Source organism: Numida meleagris, chromosome 3 (genome assembly GCF_002078875.1).
Source record: "Numida meleagris isolate 19003 breed g44 Domestic line chromosome 3, NumMel1.0, whole genome shotgun sequence".
Taxonomy (NCBI): Eukaryota; Metazoa; Chordata; class Aves; order Galliformes; family Numididae; genus Numida; species Numida meleagris.
Window position 1 is genome coordinate 46,161,609 of NC_034411.1, and position 18,773 is coordinate 46,180,381.

Sequence of the window (18,773 nt, forward strand, 5' to 3'; positions counted from 1 at the left end):
AAGTTGTTGCTGAGCACAGATTTCAGAAGCTCACCGGTCATTGATCATGCAGGCAGAAATCTTCACTCACAGCATCACCATGGAGAAACAAAAGACAGCAAAATCCAAGCTGGAAGGAAGCCCCAGAGGTCTCCTGTCTAACATTCACCTCAAAGCCAGACCACCTCCAACACTGAGCAAGGCCAGCTCAGTCTTCAAAACCCTACGGACAGAGCTCACGCAGTCTCTCTTTTGGCCTGCTCCTGTGCTGCACCAGCTGCCTAGAGGGAAAGTTTTCCCAAATGTCCCACCCAAACCTCCCAAACTGCAACTTGTGGCTGTTCTGAGCAGTCCAAAAACACCAAGGAGCAGCTTTCTTGTAGCCCTGGTTCAAGCAGTAGCTGGCTGCTGTGGGATGTGCCCTCACCCTCCTCTTGGACAGACCAGACAAGCCACAGCCTCTCCCAGCTGCCCATGTGCAGTTGGCAGCCATAACCTTCTCACATCTCAGCATTCCTCCTGAGCCCCATCCTTGGAGGCATTCAAGACCAGGTTGGATGGGGCCCTGAGCAACCTGACCTGGTAGGTGGCAGCCCTGTCCATGACAGGCAGTTGGAGCACGATGATCTTTAAGATCCCTTTCAACCTAAACCATTCTACGATTCTATGAACTGGGTCCCATTGGACAGCAGAACCCAGGACACCGTTGTGGCTGCCCAGCTCTGGCCACTAGGCAATGATAAATACCCAGGTTTCTTCTCAGCAGTCCTGAACGCTGCTGAGCACTGAGAGCCTGCTGGCATGGGGAGCAGGGAGGGACACTGCAGCCCGTCAGCTCCGCTTCACCAGTTGAAGCCACAGCTTCCAACTGGAATTAAAACAGAGAATTTTAAGGGACAAAGGATACAAAAGGAACCAGCCTACCCAGAAAGCCATATGGCAAGAGTTCAATTTAAAACAAATGTGGCTTTAGGCAGAGAGAATTTTACCGGCACTGATGCTGAGTGAAGGAGATCAGCTGAGGTTTTAAAACCAGTGCTTCCTAAGGATTCAGTTACTTTCCTCACTGTAGCACAACATTTACTGCCCTTCGTTTCTATTTTGCTAGCTAGCTCCACTTTTTTTTTTTCTCATTACAGTTTGACCAACAGGAAAGCATCCAGGACAGAGCTATCAGAGAATGGTTTATATAGTTCTGATGGTAAACGTGGAACCATCAAAAACAGTATTTTTATGTGAAGAATGTGCCCACCTAAGCAAGGAAGTTCTTTCTCATTAAGAACAAAGAACAGCAGAATGAAACTTGCTCACGCTTCTGCAGCACATGGCCTGGGAGCCATCAGCCTCATCCAGAACATGGATGAAGGCCCTGACCTTGGACACAGAAACTAAGATTGCTTCATCTCCTATAAGCACCTGCAGGGTTGCTGTCCCAAGGACTCAACTGCACCATAGAGTTGGACTTTCCATCAGTCAGGATATTTCCCACTCAGTAAGCCCTCATGGATGGCAAGTCACTGCTTCCTGCTGTCGCATCCCCCATATCTGAGCACTCTCCAGCTCTGGTCTTCTCCTCTATCATCAGGCCCAGCAAGTAGCATGGATTTGCATGGGAAGGGCAATCCTGAGGCCACAGAGGCTGAGCAACAAGAAAAGCTCACTTGCTCCTCAGGAGCATAGCCTAGTCCTGCTGGCCAGGCTCATTTATCTTTAAAAAAACAACAACAAAACAACAACCAAAAAACCATACAAAATGAAACAAAACAAAACAAAACAAAAAACACTTGAATAATAACATTTTCCTAAACATTGGGTAGGAGGAAGAAATAAATCTAGTGCATCATTCAAAGTAATTCAGTTCCCAAAGTAGTGATTCCTGTGGGGAGCCTGAACTCAGGAACAAGTCTCGAACAGCTCACAGTTCTTGAAAAAAGAAAGGTCAAAGCACTACAAAGGACAAATCCCATGACCTTCTTCTGTCACTAGGATCCCATTCATTGCACATCCAGGTGCTAGATGTGTGCATGGAAATAGCAAGACTTGGATCTATGAGAGTATCCAGTTTGTTTTTTTGTTTATTTATTTGCCTTGCTGGGCTAACGAAAACTAAAGAAAGCAAAACCTCTTGAAAAAACCAAGGCATTGTTTTCAGTCATAGACTAAGAGAGACAAGAACAGGTGCAAGAAATGGAGTGTGAAGAGGTTGAAATGATGAAGAACCAGGGACGTAACTACTTTACAGCAACAATATTAAATATGATAGTAATACTAAAGGTAACATGGAAATAGGTATACAGATGGAAATTTGATGTAAACTGGGAAGAAACAGTGCTGAAATTGAGAAAGGAAAGAATTATGGATGGAAATGAAGGATGGACGACTACAAAGTGAATCCATTGGGGTGATACTGGGCTTCATCTACATTCAACTGGACTTTGTACAAATTCTCCAGCTTCTTCCAAACAGATTAATGTGACAATAAGAACTGCCTCACTTAGGCGCAAAAATTCAACAGGTATGCAAGTACACCAGTCTCATCAACAAGCGGTACAGAGACTGGTAAATAAAACCTCCTTCTCCTGAGGGGAGAAAAGATGCACTGGATTGCATCTGGGAGTTTTCACTGCCAACGATGTTGGAAGTGGTACATTTACCAACAGGAGGTCCGAACATACAGAAAGTCCAATATCTTGCTCACTACCTGGCATAACATGTCTCCATGTCACAGGATAGACATTTGCACTGTTGCTCACTCCCAACATCAATACCACACGTCCATCCAGGCCTGGTGAGTCCATCCCAGATTGATGGGCTTCCAGAAGCAGACAGTGACAGCAATCAGTTTCAGGGCCCTTGAGCGGTCAGGGCATTTCCACCACTTCCTTGGATTGCCTGTAGGCTGATCCTGCCAGGCATCTCTCCCTATCTTTTACAATGGTCTAAACGTAGGCAAGTTGCTTGAATCCTCAGTGAAAGATAACACCAAAAGGTCCAAAGACAAGATTTCAGATCAGTGTGAAAACTGAACAGCTGACAGCTATGATAGTGCCTGTGGCTTCTCCTATGAGACACAGTAGATGTGACATTTATAAAAGCACACAATCCTGCAGTTATTGTTCCCCAGTGAATACCTACTCTGGCACACCAGGAATTCAACTGGATGTCAGCAAACTCTTGATGAGGTTCCAAAACCATAGCAGTGAAAAGACTAACACTTCAAATGCATTCACTCCCAATCACTTTTTTTCTAATAATTTTTGGGATCAACCACCAAGTGAATGACTGAACTGAAGACTTATACTAGCCCATCTCCCCATTACTTGTGGCTGTAAGTACAACCAGGTTTTTCATTTTAGGTTCCAAAATTGATTTAACAGTTTTGTGGACCTCCATTCTGGGCAAACTACAAAGATCAACTACTAACCATCTTCAGACCTCATCTAAAGTGCTATCTGCAATTAAAACAAAATCAAGACCTTTTCTACATTCAGGAAAATAGGAATGAGTGACTTGCCTGTGCTCTCTTCGGTGTAGAAATCCAACATCAGCTACAGCAGCAGGAATTTGTATACTATATCTTGGACCCAAAAATGCAGGGCTGATTAAAGCCCTGGTACTGACTTATCATAGTTGAAGCATCCACTAGTATTGCCAAAGTTTCTGTGTGTGTCAGGACTGTGGGAGAACGTTTTACAAATGATGTAAGCCCAGAGTTTGAGGTCTAAGCTGAGGATAAAACATCCTCTAAACAACCACACAAGGAGGCAGCTTGCACTTGCCAAATCACACAGATTCTTCAGAAGGCCTCATCAATTATTGAGCAGTGGAAAAACAGATTAGCTCCAGATGAAAAGGAAAGTACTGACCCCTAGTAATCAATCTATAACTGTGGGGGAAAATATCCCAAACAATTCAAAACTATTAGAATTTGAATGTAAAAAGTAGCTGAAATCTGAAGCCACCAAAAAATAAAAAATAAAAAAAAATCAGGCACTGTTAATGTACCACCACAAGGCTAGGTGCAAAATGTTTGCTTTTGCCTTTCGCAGTCAGGAAGAACTTTTCTGCATTTTCCTCCCATATGTCATTACTTTCAGGCCTGGAAAACTGGGCCTATAAAATGTGTTCTGCTGCTGAGAGAACACGTATTTGGCAGAGATGGTAGACAGCATTCATATAGTCTATAAACATCTACCAATCTTTTCATTCTGGGCAGAAGTTTGGGAGGCTCAGCACAGTGACCCAAACTAGCAAACTAACAGATTTAAAAGAGATGTTGCTTGGAGATAATGAGCTCATCAGAAAGTGATCAAATGCACATATTAACAAAGACCAAAAGTGCTAGCTGGGAAGGAAATCCTGACATGGACAGCTCTGCTAAAAGTCATGTCTATGCTGTAACAGTAAGCTGGTGGAATTTCTTATAGATAGAAATATATTTAATACGTTAGGTTTTTAGGTAAGACTGATTGACTCTATACCCTGGATTTGAGACCAGTGCTCCTCTACAAAAAATAAAAAATAAAACAATAAGGAAGACTAAATAAAATGTGCCAAACTGCTCACTTCATTCACCCTCCTGAAAGAGTGGATCCTTGTCTTAAGAAGTTCTTCACTGCTCCCTGAGCACAATCAATTGTCCTCTGAGATAATAACGATGCACCACTGCCAAACTGTAAGAGCTATCCAGTTTCAGAGCTGAGCAATTCAGTTTATGAACACCCCAAAGCTTCCCTCCCAGGACCCACCACCAAGGCTAGAAAAATACATTATCTCAACCAGCTATGGTTACTACATCTCTGAGATAATTCTTTAGCAAATAATGCTGTCGTATACCATGCACTCTCCTAAGTGTTCAAGCCCCGCCATTGTGGAGAAGGAGACATAAATGTGTCAGCTGTACTTGTACCAAAAAAATGACAGAAAATGAACACAAAAAAGAGGCACTATATTTTGATTCTTCAGCTGGCAACTCTAAAATGAATTCCATTTGTGAGGCAAGACTCTTTGTAAAACATCAGCACTCTACAGCTTATTATATCAAATTCCCCTAAATGCAACTGCTGAAAAATGTGTATTTGGTGATGCTTAAGTTTGCAGCGTGTGTGGCAAATGCAGCCACAGAAGGCACCAGGGAAGCCAAAGAGCATTCATGCACCAAGGCCAGTATCACAGCCAGACCTCTGCCAGGAAAAGAGATTATTGTTTTCAAAAATACTTTGCAACATGATCTCCTATCATTTCTTCTTGCCCGCAATGGGTGTTGTTTTCCACATGGCTCTCCATAGTGCTCCAGCAGGTAAACCACTTAATGTATTGGTTTTAAGAGTTGGGACAATTTGGATACACCATTTCATTTTTCCATCCAATTTGAAATAGAGTATGAATCTGAAAAAGGAGAAAGCAAATCTTCAGTAGCAGAGCCAAGCATCTAAAGTTCTGCAATTCTTTGTGCAGCTCAAGGCTTTCTATCCAGCAGCAAAAGAAAAGCTACTGAGAGGCATCATGGAAAGCACAGCCACCTTCCTCATCCAGCAATCCATGCAGGGAGGGCTGCTTTGTTCCCTCCTTTCACATACTCTCACTGTTACTTATCTTCACACAGCTCTCCCAAAGCCACATCAGCAGAAAAGTAAAGAAGAAAGAGAACAGACAAAATAACACAGGAAGATATTTGTTTTCTACCCAAAAATTAATGCACCGTGTCACTTTGGCAAAATATTAATGGATTTTTTTTTTTTTTTTTTTTTTTTTTTTTTTTTTTAGCTGATAGCTTGATCCAAGGTTCATTGAGAAAATGGGAGCAATTCCACTAGCTTCATCGAGGGCTGGACTGGGGCCATTCTGAGAGGAGTTCACTCTGCAAAGATATTTCCTGGAGTCGGTGAGCCAGCTCATGCAGTGCTGATGTGGCCCTCTGAATCAAGATGCGCTGCTTGCTCCAACTGCAGAAGACCTTGTCCTAAACTTACTTCAGCTCAGCCACCTCACAGAGCATGGCACTAACTCTAGCAGGGCTCTTGGTAGCATTATGGCTTTTAACACATAGAAGAGTGGAAGTATCCAATTAGAGAAAGTAGGGTTGAAACGGGAGCTCAGATTCAGCCTCAGGCTTACTGGGTAGTAGGCACTGTCAACCTTGACCCTGCATGGACCTGCATGGCTTTTTTAATGCCGCTAATTCAAATGCTTGGCATCAGACCTCCTCCTGGAAATAAGCCAATCAGTTAAAGTAGCAGAGGCAAGTGACACACAAATCCTTTGTTTCTCACAGAAAAGTCATTCAATACATTTCCACACGCTTAGGCTTGGCCATGGAAAGCAGGGACTGGAACACTTTAGCTTCTGCAAAGCACAACAGAAAGCGTACCATAATTCACCAGGCTCCAGCGAGCAGTTTTGGGCAGAGGACTGGTATCCAATGGTAATGTTTGATTTATGCAGAGCTATTCATTATACATCCGTAGAAGAGTTACCTGGCATCCAGGAGACATTCCTTAAATTGACAGCATTAACAGAAGTTTCCAGGGCTCCCTCTGAAGAGCCTTCTGAATGCCAAGTAGAGCAGGACTACAGCAATTTGTGAACTCAACAACATACTTCTATGTGCTTAACAGACAAATTACAACTTGAGGACAACAGATGGTGAGTTACTGAAGGCTTCAGGTTCTCCCATACACAGGTTTCCTTCTGTGCCAGTGCCCTTCAAAGGAAGCCCATTAAGCCTGGGTCACCCTCCTCTTTCACATTTGATGCTGCTGGACACCTTCCATTGTGGCATCTCCAGCGACCAAACCACCAAGGCCAACTTCCTCTGGTAAAATCCCCAAACCCTGTAGGGGCTGCAGAAGCACACCACAGCCCTGCCTTGGTCTGCAGGCACCCATCCGGGGTGTTGCCCACCACCCTGACACCAGGCAGGGCCACCTCTTCAGCAGCACCAGGAAGGCTGGGAGAGTGGAGGGAACATCTGGAAGGAAAGGGGTATACATGCACACACACCCCACACTGCAGTCAGGGCAGAGGGGTTTAAGAGAATGAGAAGCACTCCTACCATTGGCGCAAGAAAGCAAAAGGGCCACTAGTTTATTTCAAAATACTTTGTTTTGGATCCCCTTTCCACATCCTGACCATTAATTCCATTCACTTCTGTGAGCAATCATGTTCAAAGTCACAAATAGTCTGTGTCCAGCTCTGCAAGCTTCACATCTCCCTTATCAAAAAGATGCACTACAGTGAGACATTCTCTTCTTGGCTCTCTGTCAGTAAGTTTGGAAGAAAAAGCAGAAGATCTGGAGTGGCACAACTCTGTGGGACACCACGACATCCACACAGATGACAGCTTCATTCCTGCTTTTTTCCAAGGAATCCAAAATGACAGATGTACATACTTTTACTATGGTAGCATCCATCAGCAAAAATCATTCCAAATGCTGTTCCAGACTATGAAAAAGAGCTAAGTCCATAAATCACATTATCAATTTAACATTTATTCTCAGCTGACTTTTTACTGAACTAACCAACCACTTGAGCAGACTTCCACAAGCTCTGCTGTAAGAGCAGGGCTAAGCTGTTCTGATACAGGATGAAGACTCAATACTCCAGGCTCCTTTGGGACAGACTTCAGCACTGCTGTGCTGATAAGACTGCAACTTTAACTTGGAGTTTCCTGAACTTAAAGCTTTTAACACTAACATTCATGAAAAATGAGGTACACATATAACAATAAAGACATTCTAGTAGTAAGTGCATGCTTGCAAATTTAACATTTCCCTGTGGTTATATATACATGGATATAAATTGCAGATGTATCTATATGACGTGCTGACAAAATTTATAATACACACTGGAAAATTAAAAAAGACATCACAAAGAAGTAAACATGAAATGAAGAATACCATGCAAAGCAGCAGCATTGTCGTTGCTCCCGTATTGATCAAAGTAACAACACAAAGCCAACCAAAAAAAAATAAATCAATGTAACTCTGGCTGTATTGGTTGGAGATTATACTAATCTGCAGTGCAATTAAGCCTTTCTGCTATAAGAACTGTGTTCCACAGCCAGTCACTATGCGTTAAGAAAGATACAAGCTCACCGAAGAAATTCAAGAGGAGAGTTATAAAGACGTTAAGAGATCTAAAACATATGACCTCAGAACTAGAAGAAAGGAGAAACATCACAGAGCCTGTGGACTGAGGCATTAAGTGCTGTCTCTGAAAATGAAGGGCCAAATCGCATCTGGAATTCCCATGAGGAGCACTTGCAAAACCTCTGCAAGGGGCACTTCCTATTGAACAAGAGTATTTTCTGAGGAATTATCAGTAGCCCTCTATTCCATACAACACTCTATTACTTAGATTTTTTTTTTAGTCAATGCAATGTATTCAGGAAGGTTGTTGTTTTTTTTTTTTAAATGGATGCAAAAATATGTTTCCTTCTCAGCTGCTTGATTCCCTTTTATCTAGTGATAACAAGATGCACAGACAAGTAGGTAGGTCTGACCAGATGGCTTGAACCATCATCACAGAAGATGGAGAAGCTTCGTTTGACATCTGGAGCATACCCTTTGTGAAGGGATTGCCCACACAGACCCCAAGGCAAAACCAGTGATATACCAAGCACAGAAACACAGGGATGGATTAAAGCTCATCTCGGATTACCTGAAGAATGACAACTACAAATGGTATTGACATCATCTCACAAACAACCAACAAGTCAGTGGGGTAAAAACATGGCAGTTGGCATTCTGACAAACACTTAAAAGTATCCCTCTTTGAATTCTTTGATTCAAGACTTCATCCAAAGCTCTTTGGTGCTCTTTGAGCTGAGACCTTGGTAGCACACTGAACGCAGCTTATTTTGTACACTACTCCCACTCTGGACGGAGAGGAGGAGGCAGCAAGTCATTGCTCCTTCCCATTTGTTGTGAAGATAAAAAAAACTCACACCAACAGTTCAGCAAAGCTGAGCAGGAGGGTCCTGGGCTCTCTTGGCTGCATGGCTCAGGCCCCAGGGCTCCCTGCTGCAACCCACACAAAGTGCACTGCCTGGGCTCCAGAGCATATGGTTTACATCAAGCCACTGTTTCAGCTCCTGGAGAACTATGGCAACTGCTTGACTCAGCAGCCATTTCTGGGAGTATAAAACATGAAACCCATTCCAATACCAGGCCTACTGAAAATTTCCAGGTGCTGAGCATGAGATGGATATAGCACAGACTATAAAATCAGGTATGATACGTAGAACTGCAACCCATCTACAGTAAAATCTTCAATTGCTAAGAGAACATGGAGCAACATTTAGAGAATAATGTATGTCATAAAAACTTTAATTATTCTCAACTCCCTAATAAACAAGAAATAGAAAAAGCTGAACATTTGGCAGAACCATTTCAGAAGTGTTTTTAAAACCAGCTACTTCAAAAGCAGTGCTGGAAAGTGGCTTTAAAATCCACCACTTGAGTCATTTCTTTGTCTAGATATATCTCCTCCACCTGTTGTTTAACCAACATTGGTATTATTCTGTTTTCCGTGCTAGAACCTTTCTTTTTGATTATGGATTCGCTTCAATGCATCTTTCATGGTTGTAATATTATTAGCTTGCTTACATTTGAAGTTCTTCATTTGGCAAAAGTAATATTTATTTCTAGAATATCATTCTCTTTGACGTGGCTCAACTGTATCAGCCAGAAGCACCACCAAAAGAAGGTAAGGATTCCTTTTCCCACACAGGACAGTGCCACAAATTCAACATCAACTGTTTTTCGAGAGTCTGGTGAACCATCCCAGGGGAAGAGTACATGTCTAATAGGTGTTACCATCAACAGAATTAGGCTTATAGCCTTCAGGTTTTTGATAGCAATTAAATTTCACATCTCTAATAGCCAAGTGAGTTTCAATTGTATATGCAAGTATCCTTTTAATCTTTGTTTATTGACTTTATCTTTTCCCAGGCTTTAAAACAGAAGCAGGTAAGGAGGTTCTGGCCTCTGTGGTACTCCAAGTTTGACTCCATGTACCCTGACCTCAGGGAGGGAACCTCTCCTCTACCGCACCTGTCACAGGAAATTAGATTTGCGAAAAGTGGAACTCAATGATTAAAAGAAAAGTTGTCAGTGGACCTGATAAAGCCATCAATTCCATCTGATTCACCCAAGCGCATCCTTTCAGTTGCCCATTCTCCCAAAGGAGGGAATTTGGTTCTTCTCCTCTGCCATGCACTTGAAGTTTCCCAGTGCTGACCCTGCACTGCTCTTGCAGGACACCTGGCTGCTTCAGCTGGGGGCTCTGATGACTCTCAGACCCAACCAAATGGGCAAGAAATTCACACTTCTAGGCTTCACTGTACATCCAACTGCATAAAGAGCACAAATATCAACTTACAACATCTCAAGCTCTAAGACAAATCAGAGCCTAAGAGTGCTCTAAGTGGTGAGGTCTGAATTTAATCTGACAGCAGAAACATGTCAGAAGCAAAGAATATAGAGTTTGTTTTCCTCTAGATAATCCTTTTACAAGCTGTTTCCTAGCTCTAGTCAGAAATTCAGTGACAGCCAGGAGACCTGCTGGAGAAAATCAGAACATGAATCCACATCAAGCTCCTTATGCCACAGCAGGACACTGTCTGGAACAAGAAGAGCTGCTTCAAAGCTTGTGGACATGACTCTAGTCTCCACATTATTTACACATCTGATCCATGGTGGTTTCCGTATTCATATTCCTCTGTTACTCAAACCTGAGAGTGAGTTAACTTCAGTGTCTAAATAATGTAAAATGAAATATCATAGAATCATAGAATGGCTTAATTTGGAAGGGATCTTAAAGATCTTCTAGTTCCAACCCCCTGCCATGGGCAGGGCTGCCACCCATTGGATCAGGCTGCCCAGCGCCCCATCCAACCTGACCCTGAATGCCTCCAGAGGTGGTGTATCCATAGCCTCTCTGGGCAACCTGTTCCAGCACCTCACCACTCTCTGAGTAAAGAATTTCCTCCTAACATCTAACCTAAATCTCCTCTCTTTTAGCTTAAAGCCATTCTCCTTTGTCCTATCACTATCAGACTGTGTAAAAAGTCAGTCCTCCTCTTGCTTGGAAGCTCCCTTCAAATATTGCAAGGCTGCAATGAGGTGTCCCCAGAGCCTTCTCTTCCCCAAGCTAAACAAGCCCAACTCCCTCAACCTTTCTTCATAGGAGAGGTGCTCCAGCCCTTTGATTACCTTCGTGACCCTCCTCTGTACCCACTCCAACAGCTCGACATCCCTCCTGCACTGGGGGCTGAGGCCTGGACACAGTACTCCAGATGGGGCCTCACAAGGGCAGAGCGGAGAGGGACAATTATCCCTCTGTTGACACTGCCCAGGACTCTGCTGGCTTTCCAGGCTGCAATAGCACACTGCTGGCTCATGTCTAGCTTTTCATCCATCAAGACCTCTAAGTTCTTCTCTGCAGGGTTGTTCTTAATGAGTTCTTCACAGAATTATAGAATGGTTTGGGTTGGAAGGGTCCTTTAAGATCATTTAGTTTCAACCCCCCTGCTAATGGCAGGGACACCTCCCACTAGACCAGGCTGCTCAAAGCCCCATTCAGCCTGGCCTTGAACACTTCCAGGGTGGGAGCATCCAAAACCTCACTGGGCCACCAGTTCCAGTGTCTCACCACCCTCACAGTATATAGTCTAAATCTACCCTCTTCCAGTTTAAAGCCATTTCCCCCTGTCTGTTACTACATGCTGTTATAAAAAGTCCTTCCTGAGCTTCCCTGTAGGCCCCCTTCAGGTAATGGAAGGCTGCTATAAGGTCCCCCTGGAGCCTTCTCTTCTCCAGGCAGCCCCAACTCTCTCAGCCTGTTCCCATAGCAGAGGTGCTCCAGCCCGCTGATCATCTTCATGGCCTGGACCTTCTGGACCTGCTCCAACAGCTCCATGTCCTTGTGTTGGGGGCCCCAGAACTGGATACAGCACTCCAGGTGGAGTCTCACAAGAGCATGTTGCTAAACCTCATTAGATTTCCCTGTGCCCAATTTTCAAGCATATCCAGGTCCCTCTGGATGGTGTCCCTCCCTTCTATTGTGTCAGCTGCATCACTCAGCTTGGTGTAATCAGCAAACTTGCTGAGGGTACGCTCCATCCCACTTTGTCATTAATAAAGTTGTTGAGGAACACTGGTCCCAAGATGGGCCCCTGGGGGACACCACTCATGACCAGTCTCCATCTGGACATAGAGCCATTGACAACAACTCTGTAGCTACCACCATCAAAAACTCAAAAAACTCTGTCAGGAAAGCAAATACTGCCACAGAGCTAACAATCCTACTGTTTAGTTAGTCTTTCTTTTAAATCCAGGCTACCTGGCTCAGTGCCCACCCATGTCCACCTGGGCTCATGCACAGTCACAATAACATAGATGCTCTCTCCAGCACTGATGCCTGCATGATGCTGTTCCGCCCAATCTGGACCTTGCTCTGGGCATCACTTCATTGCAGCCTGTCCAAAAGTCCATATCCCTGTCTGCAGGTGAGCCAGCCTCTTCCCCTGGAGTGGGCCTCCAAGAATACCTCCAGGCCAGGTAACAAAAGAGAGAGCTTACTGTTTCTAGGCTGTCATGCATTCCCTCCCCATTCCACGTCCCAGAAGTTAGCTTTGAAGTGGGTTGGCAGGGGACATAAGTCAGAGCTTGAGCATGTACTTTTGTGAGCCAAACCCCTGTCCGGCTGCCTGCAGCCATGGCCACTGATCTCCAGGCAGGAAAACACACCTATGAAAATTGCACTGCTTGTTAACAGGCCAACTAAACCTCAGAAGCATCTTTGTGTTGTACACCTGGATCATTTCTCATGAACTTAAATCTCCATTCCATTGCTCTGTTTTCACATTAATGCCATTTCATTAAAATCACTGGCACATTACAGAGGCAGTGGAGTGAAGAACATGGCCCTGCTCCTTCAAAGGCTGAAGGAAACATTACAACATAATTATCCTGATGGGAGATATGGACAAGGCTTATGGAAACTCAAAGCAGGCGGTACAGTCCTCTGTCTACGCCAGCTTTCACTCCATCCCCACCAAGCAGTGGTTACACACACACATAAAGCACAAGGCTTTGTACCCTTAGTTCATATTACTCACTTTCTACGCCTAGTTTCATTCAATGAAATACACCCATTCAAACACGTAATTTCCTTCCAAACTTTCCTCAGCTCTTGGCTGCTGGGATGTTTTATGGCAGATCCACGAAGCAGGAGAGGAATGCTGCCCTTCTTGGTGCTGGTTTAGGATGCTGTGTTAAGCGGGAATTGACACCTCTCAGCCACATTCACTTCTATATGTCTACATGTCCAAAACCTTTGAAGAAAGAGTTCATCTTAGGTACGTACCTTAACACCTACTAAATGGATTACCCTAGTCACTTGTGGAAACAGTACCAAGTGCTAACTAAACTGTAACTAGCCAAAAACTCAGCTTCAACTGTTCTTCAGGTACCTAAACTACAATTTTAACCCTCTTCCCCCCAAAAAAGGTCAGTGAGACACTTCTGAAGCAAAGACTAGTTTTGGACCCAAAGTCTTGTCAGTTTGGGTGGTGTGGCTCTGGTTTTGTCTCATTCCTTTATGTATATCACAGACTTCACCAAAATCGCCCTCCCTAAGAGCTCTGGAGAACTTGCTATAGAAGGGCTGGTTTACTCCTCTCCCTAAAGCCACCTCAATATATGCTAAACCTCCCTTACCCTGTAAAGTAGCATAGATTTTTTAATCTACCAGAGATTCATATATTTATGTAAAGTTTTTCCATTCCATCTCTAGGTGAAGTGCACGTTTAACTTTCCACTAGAAACTGCCAAAAATTCCTCAGGCTCACGAAGTCAAAAAGTAGGAATTCAAGCTTCATCATGCACCGAAGGAAAATAAGTTAAAACTCTCCACGTATTTTTCACATTACAAACCTTTCATAAATCAGACAAGTTTGAGTTTCCCAAAGCACAGGTTTGCTAAGAACAAAACATTGGCTCTGCACTAATCTCTGCTCTTTCATTAGTAGCTCTTAGAGATTAAGTTTCTTCAAATAGATTTGAAAAAGCACATCCTAAAATAACAATCAAACTCGCTTCTTCCTATTCATAAAAGAAATTAAAATAAAAAGCATTAAAACATTATTTAATGACCTGTAATATAAAACTGCTCCCATGTCACATTTTAAATTAATACCAGCCCTGATTCTTCTAAATGACTTTATTACATGCTATTTATTGTAAAAGATGTTTCAAAAAATACACGCGCAGGTTTGTACTCTGAAACAGGAAGCTGGCTGCACATAGTCCAAGTTTCCCAAAAGTTCAGAACTCATAGATACTAGACAAAATGCAGAATAATATTACCATTGTGATTCGGTACTCTATACTAGGTCGGACTTGGATAAAAAATGGATAAACACCAATTTTCCTTACTGATAAACAACCTTCCTATTTCATTTCATTTCATTTTCAGAAAGAAAGCACCATCAGTCATATCTTCCATGCAAAGCCCAGGGTTGTACTCCACATTTGTCTATATCCAGTCCTATAACATCTGAGCATATACGACCAAGGCAAATGGCAACAGCCCCCTGCAGTGACATCAGTTTACACACTGCGGTCTGACAACTATCAGCTGGGGTGGGTCAGCAAAGATTTTACCCAATTAAAACCCTTGAAAAGCAGCTGAACATAGTGAAAAGACACACACCTCTGCAGCTTTCTGAAAGAGAATCCATTGATATCCCTAGGCTAAACCAAGGGAGATATCTGCACCTCTATCCACAGATTCCTACAAAGCCATTTCTCAATTGGTACATTATCAGTCTGCACAGCCTGCGGCCTGCTGTCATTAATGCACTCATGTCTGAGCAGCCAACATGGCAGATTTGGTAGGAGGGGTGGAGGGAAAGGGGTTACTGATGCTATGAAGAAGAATACAGAGGTACAGGACAGAAGATACATTTTTCTTTTCTTGACATAAATGTCCTTCATAAAAATCTTTTTTTTGTATTTGCTTTTATAATGAAGAAAGTCCTCTCCATTCATTGCAGCAATCACCACCAACAGGTCTGCCAGCCAGCATCAGCTGTTTTCTATTTCCAAGATGGGGAACTGTGACAGCATCACTGAGTCCTAAGTGGCTCTGTCACAACGTCCAGCAAGATCTCGCCTACAGCACAGTTTCCTACCATTGTCCTCAGCATAACAGTCACTGGCCACGCTGATTGGAAGGGAAGTAGGGCAGATGTTGGCTTTTAGGATACTACAGCAGCGTTCCCATAAGGGTTTGAGACTTTCCAAAGACACAGGGAGTTTTAAATATTCCAGAAGATAATTGATCATAGAGCTCTGCACCATTAACTGTCTTTTTTAAAAATCATATACTTGGAGTCAGATTATATCTACTCAATAAGACTGTGTCCTGTTGCATGTATCAGCATTAACTTCAGGGAATCTACTAACAGAGTAACTATCAATATGCATGAGCAGATGTAGTACAATTTACTCTTTGCTCCCCATTTTTGTTTGTGAACATTGACTACAGTCTTCAAGGAGGACCACAGTAACTGCTAGTTAAATAAAGTCACCCTGAGGCAGGACAAGCTAACCCATGATTCTGGGAAAGAAAAACTGAACAGAAGGAGTAAGGAAGAGGGAAAAGAACAACCGGGCTTAGAAAACTCAGAAAAATTGTAATTAATACCTACTCTTACCACAGCGTCAAGCTAGAAAACAAAAATCCCTGCCTAGTCCACAGCTGAGGACTCACGATCATCTTGATGAGCAGAAAGGAAGTAGTATTTCATTGCACCCTGATATGTGAAGGAGCAGTGCAATCGCTCATTTAGCACTGTCTCCAGGATCAGGTTTGGCACAAGCCTGGTGCAGGCACAGTGAGAACACAGCTCTGAGTGGCCAAAACTGAGAAAACAAAACAGCCAGTTCAATAGCAAGAAACCCAACAACCCAGCCCTCTTTCTTCCAAGGGACAGGGATCAGCAACAGGAAGCATGATTTTACTATTACCAGTGCTTTTTTTATCACTGATATTTCTGTCAAAAAAGCACTGGATTAGTGGAATATGAACGCAAGTCAATACTTTTGGTTTTGATGTTGGATTTTTTTGCTTTTTTTTTTCGTGTTGTTTTTTTTTTATTTTTTAAAGACAGACAACGGTGCAGAGCTCTGAAGTCAATTCTCATCTTGAGAGTCCTAAAAGCTTACTCCTTTGCTACCTGTGCCAGCACAGAGCAGAGCCTACAGGAGCATAAGGGTCATCTGTGTGCTTGGTACCACTTGCGCACAGTAAAGGAAAATACCGGGCCCAGAGATCTTGCTTTGAAAAGCAGATCTTGAAATCCAGCTTGGATGAGCTGCTCTCTGACTGCTGGTGGATGGCCCTCTGACACCGAGCTGGAACCAGCGCAGTTCAGAGACAAAAAAGTTTTCAAATATCCAAGCGCTCATCAGGCATTGCCTGCTGCTTGTGAGCTGTGAACGTCCCCTCATGAGCACGAGCCACTTCCCAAAATGAGCTCCTGCTGAAAACCAGCCCCAAAATTCCATGTCAGGAACATCTGCCATCACAGAGCTTTATTGAACCTGCACAGTGTGCAAGGTACTGTTCAACATAGTTATAGGCAGCCTGGATCTTGAAGTTCTGTATGCTCAATACTGAGGAAGCAGCTCTGCAGGGACAGCAAAGACAGAACCCTACCTGTGGTCCCTCTAACCAAGGCTGCTCCCTACTGGCAAGGCAATAAAGTTTGCACTGCTCTACAAGTAGCTTAAGCAATTTGCTACTGTCTTCTGGGTTGGCCATCTGCTACCATTCAGAAGCACAAACATTTTGTTTAAGAAGTGAAGCTCCCTGACAGCACAGTTTTCACAGCCCAAAATACTTAGAAGTTCCTGCAGACAGTTCAAAGTTTTAAAATTTGCCCTCCCCATTTTTACAGGGAATGCTTGTAGAAATAATAAAAGTTTAAAAGGTAAGTAAATAAAAATAAAACCTAAAAATATTTATACAGCACAAACAGCTGAAGATATATATTCTGGAGGCCCCTCTTGCTCTAAGAACCAAATGGGTCCTTTATCATTGCTAAAAATCTTGCGAACTCTATGGCCAGTTTCATGGGGGCTCTTACATTTCAATTGGAGTCTGTTTCTGCCACCCTTAATCCAATTATTAGCAGCGTGTTCCGCAAGACACTGGGCTTAGGAAAAAATCTTCCTTCTCTCCAAGGACAGCAACAGGTTGAATGGTGGCAGTGTGCTAACATGACTCACCCCTCTCTTCAGGCATCTCCTCTTTCAGAAACACTACGCTAACTCAGCAGCTGCTCTGATGCTTGTCCTCACCAGAATCGGAGGTCCTTCAAATGTCTGAGCTCTCGCTCCAGCACTCTTCACTGTGCTGACGTCCTTCCTTCTGGATGCTCAGAAACAAGCCCATGGTTTTTGTATGACTGCTTATCAAGATGCTTGCATGCACAGTGCAAAGTGTTGCCTGCTTACAGCAAGAAATAAAAAAAAAAAAAAGAAAAATCTTCACCCGTTTTACCAAAAAGTCCTGATGGAAGCCCAGCCCAGAGCCATCCTCACACCCACGATGTTCTCTGCACGGGGGCACAAGCACCCCAAAAGAGTCTAAACCCACCTAATCACATAGCATCTCCAGAAAATGACAATCCTGAGTCCTGATGGGAAAAAAGAGACAGCATTACAAAATGCAAATATTAGTACCAATGCCAAACTTTTTTTTTGTGCAAAAATCATCCTTTTTTTTTCTTTGCCTTAAAATTATGCACAAGAGACCTCCTCTCTCCTTTAGGCAAGCCAGCTGAGCCCAAACAGATGAGCGTCCTGCAGTGCTCCCAATAAGGTCATTTCTCCATGGTGCCAGTTCTCAAAATAAGTACACTCTTAAGATCCACACAAATCTCCCACTGTCCTGAGACGTTAACATGCTTTGCTCTCCCTATGCCCTTGCTGAGGACACCCATATCTATCAGACGCCCTAATTTAGGAACTGCTTTTCTGCTTCCCTCCTATCCTCTGTGGCCACAGACCAATAAGACTCCTAAACAAAACCATTCCAAAACCTCTTCCCGTCACACCCAACCAAGCAAGCGAGCTGGACTCATTCATTCAGTTTCTCTGCATGCAACCTTTTCCTTGTATTACCCTCCATCAGTATGCTCCCCTCCCAGCGCTGGTCCTGGAGAAAAACTTGCTTTCTCTTTCACTTCCTCTTTCCCTGACACAAATACGGGTGGTGCCTCCTTCAGCCCCAATGGGAAGCATGGTGACCATACTCTCCTGCAAGCTCTCCCAGTGCATGGCTGTGCAGACACTGCCATGCCCCGGGCAGCCTTCCTGTGCCAGCACAGTGTGGGACAGCCCCCTTGCCATCACCCCAGGGGGAGACATGAGAAATACGAAGCCATTTCTCCTTTAGCTTTGCTATAGCGGTGATTTAAAATCTATTTCCAGTTCTCCAAGGCTTCACATTCATTCCCATCTACCTCACACCATCAGCACAGCTACACCAATGCTGGTCTGGAAGGGCTGTCACTGAGATGCACGCCATGCCCACTGCATCCGTGACGTGGCCTATCCCACGGCTGCCTTGAGTGACGGCAGCCAGGAGGTGTGAACAGCAGGAGCCCAGAGCTCTGCCATGGGCAACACTGCGCTGCAAACAAAACACTACATTGCTTCGCACAGCTAACGAGAATATTTGGCTTCCTAAGATTGTTTTTTAAAGTTCACACTTTCTAG

At 43.7% G+C, this 18,773-nt stretch overlaps 1 protein-coding gene across 1 annotated transcript in view; it reads right to left on the reverse strand.

The window, feature by feature from the left end:
- Nucleotides 1-18,228, reverse strand: part of FNDC1 (fibronectin type III domain containing 1) — a 59,163-nt gene extending 40,935 nt beyond the window's left edge. Inside the window, exon 1 of the mRNA XM_021391935.1 lies at nucleotides 18,177-18,228. Coding sequence (XP_021247610.1) covers nucleotides 18,177-18,183 — 7 coding nt within the window. The 5' untranslated portion in view covers nucleotides 18,184-18,228. The remainder of the gene's footprint in view (nucleotides 1-18,176) is intronic.